Source organism: Boleophthalmus pectinirostris, unplaced genomic scaffold (assembly GCF_026225935.1).
Source record: "Boleophthalmus pectinirostris isolate CB_2022bp ecotype Guang Dong unplaced genomic scaffold, ASM2622593v1 HiC_scaffold_5, whole genome shotgun sequence".
In the NCBI taxonomy this organism is placed as follows: domain Eukaryota; kingdom Metazoa; phylum Chordata; class Actinopteri; order Gobiiformes; family Gobiidae; genus Boleophthalmus; species Boleophthalmus pectinirostris.
In genome coordinates, this window is record NW_026571404.1 from 37,536,555 (window position 1) to 37,548,339 (window position 11,785).

Consider the following 11,785-nt stretch of genomic DNA (forward strand, 5'->3'; position numbering starts at 1 on the left):
GGGAGAAGAGAGTTAGAGGACAGGGGGAAGGGAGAGGAGGGTGCGGAGAGAGAAGAGAGTGAGAGAAAGGGGAAGAAGAGGAAGGAGAGAATGAGGGAGAGAGGGAAAGCGAGGGGAAGAAGAGAGAAGAGAATGAGAGAAGACGGAAGATGAGGAGGAGGAAGAGCGAAGAGAGTGACAGAGAGGAATCAGAGGAAGAAGGAGAGAGGGAGAGAGAGAGAGAAGGAGGTGAAGCGTGTGCAGGTGAGAGAGAGAGAGAGCGAGAAGACATTGGTTAAGAGGAAGGGAGAAAAAACAGAGTGATCGAGGGAGAGAAAAGAGAGAGAAGAGAGCGACAGAAAGGAGGAGGATGGAGAGATTTAGACTCTCATGTGGAGGATCCTCTCGGAGCGGAGGAGAGAGAGAGAGACGTGTGAACATGAAAGCAGCGGACAGAGCGACCTTTTAAATCAGCACTTCAGAGAACGCCACCGACACGAGAGGAAAGAGAGAAAGAAAGAGGAAGAGAGGGAGAAAAAGAGATGAAAGAGGGAAGGAACGGGAGAAAGAGAGGGAGGAGAGAGAACCGCAGAGAGAAGAAGAGAGTGTGAAAAGTGGATGGTGGAGAAAGACGACAGAGGGATGTGGAAGGAGAGCAGAAAGGAGAAAGAGGAAGAGTAGAAAAAGAGAAAAGAACAACAGGGAGAGAGGAAATGAGCGATAGAAATGAGGCTGGAGGAGGAGGAGGAGGAGAGGTGGGGTTCAGCTCAGGTCAGAACACGAGTCATTTTGTACGCTGCATTTCACAATATTCACTTGATTTCTATTTTTACGCTGCAAAACCTGTTCAAACCACTGCGTTCTGTTTTTATGTCTTTGGGCAAGACACTTCACCTTGCCGAAGCGTAGGACAGAACATGAATAATGAATGAATAATGTGATGCGGTGTGTTTTAGAGTCCAGACCTGCGCTAAAGAGGCGGTGTTACACAAAAAGAAGTTGTAAATGTCATCTGTGCTTGTTTGAGTAATCTAGAGATCTCTCCTGAGCCCTAGTCAAGCGCTCTGTATGGTTAGCAGTGAGATTCTGTGCCAAGCTGCGCCCACAAGCTCCCACACAACAATACATGCATCACGAATTTCGGACTTCCGGTCATCGCGCAATGCATACTGGGAAGGATTTTCCGAAAAAGTGAGCATCAAACCTCCATGTTTGTTTTCCCATTTGGATGTGTCTATTGTCAAAGTTGATCTTTTCAAGTCTTTTGAACCATATCACTTTTGTTTCTGGTTCTGATATTGTCATATTTTAGTTTTGGGATTCGGACATTGTAATTGTGTGGTTGTTGGATCCTAACAGCGGAAAACGACTTGAGAAAATGGGCTTCGGAAGTTTGCGAACTCCATAAATGCAAAAGGGAATCAGATGTGTGTGACTGCAAACCTCTGTTCAGACTGTTTCTCTTCCCAACAGAATTGAAAAATAGTGAAAGGTGAAGGTGATGGGCAGGATTGATCCACGGCAAGGACGATAAAGGAAACCTTTGACTGTCTAAATCATCCGGAGTTTGCAGTGAACATTTTGTATGTGGAGCAACATCAAGTTCATCCAGTTTGTTAATCGAGAAGTTCAGAAGACAAACAGACTGAGCTCACACTTTCTTGTTCTTGTGGTTTTACAGCAACATTAAGTCTTGGTCTCTTTGCAGTGGAAGGTGTTTCTTGGCGAACAGTTGGTGTCCAAGGTTGAGCGAAGGATCGGGATTTTGCTTTGATGGTTCCACATACAAAATGTTCACTGCAAATTTGGGATGATTTAGGCAGTCAAAGGTTTCCTTTTTTCGTCCTTCCTGCCCATCGCCTTCGCCTTTCACCATTTTTCATTTCAAAACGCATTTGTGCATCGGCATGTTGCAGGTTGACCGACTGTCTGTGTCTGCTCGCTCCTTCTGAGTCACAGAGCTACGAGAGCCGCTCAATTTAATGGCCCCAATGAAAGATCATGAAAACCTGGACATTTGTACTTTATAAAAAAAAAAAGGCCAGCGCAGGACGTGAAAAATGGACATGTCCGGGGAATAATGGACGTTTGGTCACTCTACGCTACGCAAAGCAACCTACATTCGGTTTGTCGATTAAAAATGAATGTAATTGATTAAATTCTCAGTGATCAATTATCGATTAAACGACTAATCATGCCCATCCCTACCCCAGACGTCGAGAGGAATTAAATAAAGATGGTTTAACGTGTTTTCCATGTAAACCTCAATTCAGAATTATTATTTCCATGTAAACTCAAAGGAGAATATTTAAATTCAGAACTATTTAATTCAGAACAATTAATTCGGAATTAAAAAACATCATGTAAACGTGGCCATAGAGTAGACCTGGACCAGTGAGGGATTACACACATATAAGACCACACGGGAATAGAACAGAAGTACTATATTATTCATATGGAGTCAGAAAGCTTTCAGAAATATTCATGTGCATAGGATAGAAATCCACACATATTTGGGAAATCTATGCATACTTATCTGTAGTTGAGCATAAAATAAATATTCATAAACTCTCAAATGAGTAAACTCGTACATAAAATGTGGTGTGTGTATTTTATCCATCGGAATACGAAAAGTTACGACATCAAGAATTTCAATTACCAAATGAAAATTTATGACTATCCTTTTTTCAGTACAGATGTGAATTCACAGACGCGAATGTCAAAAATACGCCATCACTTCACAGGCTTCATTTACTGAGCAAAAGAAACATCGATTGAGATGCTGAACTTTTGCATTACATATGGACTGAACCAAGACTGAACCAGGCCTGATCCCAGGACTAAACCAGGACTGAACTAGGACTAAAACAGGATTAAAACAGTGTTTCTCCTGCTCAATAAATGAAGCCTGTGAAGTGATGATGTATTTTAGACAGTGAAGTCACGTCTGTGAATACGTATTCGTACTGAAGAAAGCGTAATCGTAAATTTTCATTTCATAATTGTAATTCTTGATGTTGTAATGTTTCAGTTCGTATTCTGATGGATAAAATACACACAATATATTTTACATTCAACTGGACTCATTCGAAAGTTTACAAATATTTATTTTATGCTCAGCTACAGACAAATACGCATGGATTTCCCAAATATGCACAGATTTCTATCCTATGCACACAAATATTTCTGACAGCTTTGTTACTCCATAGATTTAATGTTGAAAATCACATTCTATTGTCTAAAGAAAGAGTATTTTAGTATTCGAGTCTCTTAGTACTGAAATGGAGTTTGAACTGTGAGTATCGTGACAACAGCAGTAGTAGTAGTAGTAGTAGTAGTAGTAGTAGTAGTAGTAGTAGTACTGCTTTGTCCTGGTGTTGAATACTAAGTGTACTGCTCTCCTGTCTGAAGGAAAACAACAACATGCTCTGGGGGGCGGGTCTGTGTCATGTTGGGGGCGGGGCTTGTGAGCGACATCTGTAACTAATAATCCACTGCAAATGGTGCTCCGCTCAATCCACTTTCTCTGCCATGATCCTGAGGAGCTTTAGGTCACGTGGTCCGGACGCCCCCCGGACAATGGACTGTACGCAGTATATACTCACACTGTATACTCTCTACTGTCCTCACAGTACTAGTACTGTCCATCATGGTTTTCCATAGACTCCTGTAGAATGACTGTAGTTTAAAGTACACATGACAGGTCCTCATACCATAGATACATATTGGTACCAATAGTACCAATATTTGTCATAGTTTTACACAAGTTAAAAGTGAACAGTGTAACATTTCTAGTGGAGGGTCCGCCACCTGCTTGTCTCTAGGGGTGTGCAAAAAAATAGAAGTATCGATATATATCATATTGTTTAATGTGATGATACAGTAGTCCAATGAGGTTCATTTGGTCTTCCGATAATTTATGTTATCAGGTTCTTTTTTCAGACCAAGAGTTTGTCTTCATACCTGACAGTTTGGACTGCTCCCTGCGCTCTTCCTCAGACTGGTCACATAATGTTGCTGTGACCAGTCAGATGGTTTGTACAGGTGTTGTCTTCCTACTGGTGGCGGCAGGACGACGGCGCCACCTGCAGTCCCACTTCCTCAGGACAGTATCCCAGGTGTGTGAGAGTAAAAAAGCCCCTCGTCCCAGTTTCACCGGTAGGAAAACAGCACCAAAACCTGTATAAATCATCTGACTGGACACGTCACAGCAACATCACGTGACTCTGAGGAAGACGCTAGTGAACAGTCCAAACTGTCAGGGATGAAAACAAACTCTGGGCCTGAAAAAAGAACCTAATAACATGTGATGATACAGTATGGATATTGTGGGTTGCTGTATTTTTTGGTATATTTTACTCAATTATTTTGTTACAGCTACAGTTTTGTTGTTTGTTTAGTGGAAGGAAACTCATTTATGCAACACATTTGACATTTTCACTGTTTTGATGATTAAAATGTTTGTGTTTCATATGAACTTTTCACAAGAAGTGGTTTAACAAAGACTTTTAGTATCACAGCCATGATTTAACCTTTATTTTTTATTGAACCGTATCGAATTAATTTGCAGCTTTGTTTACATTTTACAGAAACAAAACTTAAAACCGCATGACTCATTTGCATAAACTGTAAGCGCTAAAAAAAAAAAAAAAAAAAATCAGCTCACTCCTCTAAATGGCTTATCTAAAGTTCATGTATAATACTTCATATTACTTCATATTTTAAAGATATTGTCATTTTTAAATCTATATAAATGCAAGAGTGATTAAAAAAGAATTGCAACAGAATAAAATAAAATTGTAGATGCAGCTCAGTAATGAGTTGTGCTATTTTCAGAACCGGCCCCCTGGTCTAGAATGTTCCACCGTATATAGTAGATTAAATTTATCTACTGCGCTACATTACAGTTCAGATCTGTGGAGAGGCGCCCCATTCACAGAAGGAATTATTGTATTTTTGAGCAATAGAAACACTCGTAATGATTAAATGCTGGATGGAAATGTTTAATGTCATGCCACGGAACATTCCAGGGGAAGCAATAACATCTCCATGGAGACGAGCAGGTAGCAAAAAGTTTGTGGAAAAAAAAGTTGAGCAGAAAATTACCAAAATACAGAAGTAATGCCAAGTTCTATACGTAAACTTCCATCCAAAGTGCGGAGACAGTCTATGCACAAAGACATTTTCTTCTGTCAGTTTAAAGCTTTATTTAACACAATAAAGGTGAATTTTATTAGTCATTTTTATTAATCATAACTGATGTTTAATTTAAACATTTTTAAAGCCACACTGCATAACATTTAAGCCAAAAACTAGACTGAATAAAAGCACAGATGTTTGCTGTGACGAGCTTGTCTCTCCACAGACCTGACTCTCAAGCATTCCGCATTATGGCATAAAACTTTAGCTTTAACTTTCTATTTCCATGGAAACAAACGTGTGGCCTGCCTTCACGGTAACACATTTTAAAGTACGATATATCGCCGAAGTAAATACAGACGACAAACGAAAATACTGAAACTAACATATGCCTCTGACACAAAAACCCAAGAGCAGATTTAAACCACAAAAACAGTTTTAAATCTACAGTATGGTTTAATAATCATGAGCTGCAACGAATAAACAGCAGAAAGAAACACTTGAGTACTTCATTTGCATCTGTAATGAGACAGAGAAGTGATTAATTGAACCTTCTACAGCTCAAATCTGATCAAATAGACAAAAATACCCCAAACTTCCCACTAGTGCAAAGAAAATGTACACATGATAAATACTGACCTAAAAAATGTATAGTTCCGACTTTCAGATGTTGAACGATAAATCGATGTAGTAATTATCATGACAGGCCTGTCTCTAAGTATTTTTCATTCTCCTGTGCAGTAGTAGTATATTTTTCAGAGTACTCATAGTAGTAGTACTTTTTCACAGTAGTAACATAGTGTCACTGTTGAGTCCCTGTGGGTTTGTGGAGCCAGGAGCCCCCAGGGACCACAGGCCTCCAGTGAAAAACCTGCTGCTCTACAGGTTTAGTCCTGGTGTAGTCCTGGTTTAATCCTGGTTTAGTCCTGATTTAGTCCTGGTTTAGTCCTGGTTTAGTCCTGATTTAGTCCTGATTTAGTCCTGGTTTAGTCCTGGTTCATTCCTGGGTTTTAGTCCTGGTGTAGTCCTGGTTTAGTCTTGGTTTAGTCCAGTTTTAGTCCTGTTTTAGTCAGAGTTTAGTCCTTGGTTGAATCCTGGTTGAATCCTATATGGATTTGCTAAAATATTGAAATATCATTGTATCGTGATACTAAATTTGGTGACAGTATCGATATCGTGGGCTGCTGTATTGATATATCGCCAAGAGTATTTTTTGTACATTTTACAAAATAATTTTTTTTTTTTTTTTTCTACAATTTAGATGTTGTAATGGTGCACCTGGTTTATTTTGTATTTTCTTTGCACAAGTCGTGCTTTAACAAAGAAACACTTTTATTCAAATGGATTTGGTTCTTAAAAATAATGAAAGATTGATGAATATTGTGTAATATGTCAATTATCACATGTATTGCCATATTGGAATAATATCATACAGCCCTACAGTCCTGGTTCAGTCCAGGTTCAGTCCTGGTTCAGTTCTGGTTCAGTCCTGGTTCAGTCCTGGTTCAGTCCTGGTTCAGTCCTGGTTCAGTCCTGGTTCAGTCCTGGTTCAGTTCTGGTTCAGTCTCCTCATGTGGACCTCTCTTTGTCCTCAAATCCATTTCTTTTCCTCCTCTTTCTTTGGAACGTTTTACCTCCAGGAAATCCCATTGTAAAAGGTGAACCGCGATGTCGCTTTGCTCATGTTGGCCCCGGGATTAAACCCCCAACCTGTTCTTTATGTGCCTTTATTCTGGTGTTTTTAATGCCCTGACCATCTGCAGACAGACTCTGCGGTCACTAATGGGCCGAGCACAGAGGCCTGTGATGGGCTTATGTAACAAAGAGCTCACAGTTTGGACTTTAGGACGGTTCACCAGCAGGGGGCGCTGCTGCACATTTACACACCTGTCATCAGAACATGTTTTAAAGTACATCGTTTTGTTTGTTGGTTGTTGACTAGACAAATTCTTGGGTTAGTAAATGTACATCCATTAATTGACTAAAAATCTCTTGCACTGTCCAGTCACTTTACAAACCCGAGCTCATTCTCTCTGTGTGTGTGTGTGTCTGCTTTATGGATCAGTCCTGGTTTACTCCTCTGTGTCTTTCTTTCTCTCTTTTCTGCCTCTGTTTCTCTCTATCTCTTCCTCCTTTGGTCTCTGTCGTTTATGATCTATTCTATTCTATCTCTCTCTTTCTCTTTCCCTCTCTCAGTCTCTCTTCCTTTCTCTCTGTCTCGTAATCCCTTGGTCTCTCTCTTTCTCTATCTCTCTCTGTGTCTCCCTTTCTTTCTCTGGCTCTCTCCTTCTCTCTCGCTGTCTCGTTGTCTCTATCTCTTTTTCTTTGTCCCTTGGTCTCTCCCTCTCCCCCTCTGTCTCTTTCTCTCTCTCTGTGTTTCTTCATCCTATGGTCTCTCTCTCTCTCTCTGTGTCTCTGTCTCCCTCTCTCTGTCTCTCTCCTTCTCTCTCTCTGTGTGTCTTTTCATCCCATGGTCTCTCTCTCTCTCTGTGTGTCTCTGTGTCTCCCTCTCTTTCTCTGGCTCTCTCCTTTTCTCTCGCTGTCTCTTTCTCTCTCTCTCTCTCTTTGTGTCTCTCTTCTCTGTCTCTTCGTCCCTTGGTCTCTCTCTCTCCCTCTCCCCCTCTGTCTCTTTCTCTCTCAGTGTCTCTTCGTCCCTTGGTTTCTCTCTCTCTCTCTCTCTCTCTCTCGCTGTGTCTCTGTCTCCCCCTCTCTCTGTCTCTCCTTCTCTCTCTCTGTGTCTCTTCATCCCATGGTCTCTCTCTCTCTCTCTCTGTGTGTCTTTGTGTCTCCCCCTTTCTCTGTATCTCTCTCCTCCTCTCTCTCTCTTTGCCTCTCTGTTTCTTTCTTTCTTGCTGTCTGTCTCTCTCTCCCTCTCTCTTTCTGTCCATCTGTTTCCTTCTCTCTCTCTCTCTCTCTCTCTCTCTGTCTCTCTGTTCTGTCCTGCTCGTGTCCATTTATATTTAGATGTGCAGTGTGAGTCGGGTCTCCAGTCTCCAGCCTGTGTGTGCGCTTCATGTTCACTTCATTACACTGTCGCTCTCTCTCCTTTCCTCTCCTCTGCTCTCTCTCTCTCTCCTTTCCTCTCCTCCGCTCTGTCTCTCCTCTCCTCTTCCGTCCGTCTGTGACACACTCCACACTGAAATAAACATGTCATTGCTTGAAATCGCGTGGGGTCTTTTTCATCTTCAGCCAATCCTTTGCGGGACAGTAACACAAACATTAATACATGTTTCTGATGGTTTGAAAAAAAAAATCTCTTAAAAAAACACTTTGGGCCCTTGTATGTTGCATTCCGTGTCCCTCAGTGTCTTTTGTTTGTTGGACGAAGTTACACACAACTACAGACAGAACCAGAACTGCTCCACAATCACAACAAAAGCCCCTGAGCGCTGATTCTATCTGTAAAAGTGAGTCTTATTTCTCTTATTTGATTCTCTTCTGTTGATCCTCTGCAGTAACATCACTCTGGGGGTGTTCTACATGTATCTCTAATGGCGGAACGTTCAGCCGAGGAGAGACACGAAGCACACATTAGCAAATAAAGAGAAAAAGCCAAGCAAAGCGGCGCATTTTCAGGAGCCTGTGATCAGTCCGAGCGTCCGTGGTTCTGTTTACGAGTTTGATTTCCAACAAAAAGGTGAGAGTGACAAACTGAAAAACTGTTGGCTGATGCTTGTGATAATTTTATGTGTGAGAGACTCGTTTAACAGCATGAATCAGCTCATCTGTTGTATCCAGCTAAGACAGCTCTCTGTGGTCAGATTGTGTTAAAATAAAACTCAGATTAAAGTCTAAAGATCGTCACACAATGCAGGAGAATTTGCCCGATTTTAGCTACAGTTTGCGTCTCCCTGAGTTCGTGGAGGTGTGATCTGACTTTGTGTCTTTGTGTACAATTTAGAAGCTGCAACGCTACTTCAACAGCCAAGAAAACAGAGCGTCAGGGAGAGGGAGTGATGGACGCAGAGACGCAAAATACAAACTCAGGATATAAGAAAAATCCCTCAGTCATTCAGATAGAATCTACCCAGGCTGGTGCCACCTAGTGTCCTCAATCAATTTCATTTTTCTCCAGAAACTATAGATCAGGAATCGGAATACACTCGAGGTTTGCAAAAACTCAAAAAAGTATGAGTCCAGGCACCAGCCAATCAGCAAAGAGTCATATATTCTGTGTTGGCAACGATTCCCGAGATCGAGGATTTAAAGCTGGAACAAAGAGAATGTTTGGTGAATTTCATTAAAGGGAAAGACGTTATTGCCCTTCTTAATACAGGATTTGGGAAAAGCTTAATATACCAGTTAGCCCTGTTAGTGTCACATTACATACGTCACGACCAAATAACAGTGATTGGTTAAATAAAAAAAGTACCTGCCTACCGTCGAAAGAACGAATCCTAATGCTGTGAGTCAGGCTGTTTCCACGAAGTGAAACCGGCTGCTGAATCGGACTAAGTAGAATCGGTGGCAAAAGGAGAGATTCATTTGTCAGCTGGACAAAAGTTAGTTTCAGAGTATTTTCGGTGTAGTTAGCTCCTCCCTTCAGGCAGATTCGACCAGAACTGAAGAAGCAGCTTGGATGAGCTGCCAAATGTTTTTGACAAAATAAACTTTTGTCCAGTTGACAATTTAAATTTCTCCTTTTGCCAACTCGGGATATAGCAAAAATAATGAAAGTTTATTACTAGAGGTGTAACAATAACCAAAATATTGTGATATTATATCATCAAAAGTTTCTCAGTAATATCGTGGGCCATCACATTATATTGAATCACAAGTTTCTCTGCTTAAATTCATTGTTATGGTGCAGCAATAACAAAAAAACAGAGTGAACTACATCAACCATGATCCTTTGCTCCGTTTTGCTGCAGTAATGAAGTAATTTGGTGAAGAAATAACATTTCTACGCACTTTTAAATCTTAGTTCTTTGGGTTACTGTTTGTAACTGATTATAATTAAAAAATTTAAAAATAAAAAAGCTTTTGGACATGGGCCATCTGAGTGTGCTTTGCATTTTTTTCACTTTTGTCTTGCTGCTCCTTGCATTTGCACCTCTACAAGAATTTTGGTGTGCGTTTCCTGTTGCTTTTGTATCTGATTATAAAACATTTTTACTGTCTGATAATCAGGAAGTGTGTGGTAGCATGCTAGTTGTTAGTTTTACACTCTTGTCTCTGGAAGTTGTGAAAAGCTCTTATAAACTCATCATGGTGAATAATTTGGATGCTCTGAATGCATAAAGGAAGTGAGGAAGAACTTTGGAACGCTTCAAACTGTTTAAAGGTGCATTGTGTAACTTTTCTGATGAGGGTCTGCAACCTGTTTGTATCCGTGGAGATGTTAATGCTTTGGTGTAAATTGTCCACACTAATCTGTCTTGGATTTGTGTTATTTATTGCTCAAAAATATCTTAAAAAAAACCATGAATTCTTACTGTGAGTGGGCTCGCCTCTCCACAAACCGAACCTGTAATATGGCTTGCACGACTCCATGGAGATTCTTAAGTTTATGGACATACTGCGGAACATTCTAGGCACAGTTGCACGGAGAAAAGCAGATGACAGACCCTCCAGCGGACACAGTGCACCTTTAAACTGACTTGACTCGTTCTGTTTTTTGTGTTTTTAAGAAAGTAAAAATCAAGTACAGCGTCTTTAAACTCATCTGAATGCGATCGCCCGAGCTGCCGCGCATCACCCGACCTCCGGCGTGTGTTTACGAGTGTGTGTGCGGTTCAGGAGCAGTGGGATCAAACAGCGTCAGGTCTGAGTCACTCAAAGCCCTCACTTCAGAGCAGGTCATGTGGCGTTCAGGGGCCGTAGGAGAGCCCAGCGTCAGTCACTTCAGAGCAGCCGTGTGGCGTTTAGGGACAGGTGGATGGAGTGCGTGGGATCCAGCGCTGGCATTAGCTCTGCAGGGGACGCTCTATTTATACACACAGACACACGCGGGACCAGGACCAGGACCAGGACTCAGGCTGGTTCAGAAAAACAGACTTAGATAAACTTTGCTGATTCACAAGGGCAATTATTTAGACATCACAATATACCGTAAAATCCGAACTATAAGCCGGTTCTTTTTTCTCACACTTTGAACCCTGCAGCGAATAAAATCATGCAGCGAATATATGGACGGATTCTTTGTTTGGCACATTGTCCTTTCATATTTACGGTCTATGGTTTGGCAACACAGCGGACACATGCAGCCTGAGTGCAGAAAACATCGCTGTCTGTGCGGTTACACATGGATCTAAGGTTCACGTGAAGTTGCTACACAAGCTTGTTTGAGAAAATAAGTTATGCTGCTAAATGAACATTAGTGCGGGGGATACGTCTTATCCGTGTGTGTAAATGATGAGAAGAAATGTCTCAAACTTCAGAAGCCGAACATCCACTCAGACCTGATCAATAGAAGTAGCCCCGCCCCAAGAGAGTCTGAAATCTGCTGAAATCCTCCAAGACACTGACATGAAGACAAGACAGAGGCTCTTTCTGCAGGAGACATGCACAGTAGAGCATGGGGGGAGTTGAACAGTTATTTTGTGCTTCATACACACACCCTCCTCATGGAAAACACAAAAAGAAATGCAGATCGTACAAATTTTAAGTTAAAGGCGATTGATCTGGCTATGGAAGAAGGAAACAGAGCTGCTGCACGTGAGCTCGG

At 41.4% G+C, this 11,785-nt stretch overlaps 1 protein-coding gene across 1 annotated transcript in view; it reads left to right on the plus strand.

Annotated features, from left to right (window-relative positions):
- LOC110168528 (sodium/potassium/calcium exchanger 3-like) overlaps window positions 1–11,785 on the plus strand; it is a 135,906-nt gene that overhangs the window by 8,927 nt on the left and 115,194 nt on the right. Inside the window, exon 3 of the mRNA XM_055162462.1 lies at window positions 10,967–10,996. Coding sequence (XP_055018437.1) covers window positions 10,967–10,996 — 30 coding nt within the window. The remainder of the gene's footprint in view (window positions 1–10,966; window positions 10,997–11,785) is intronic.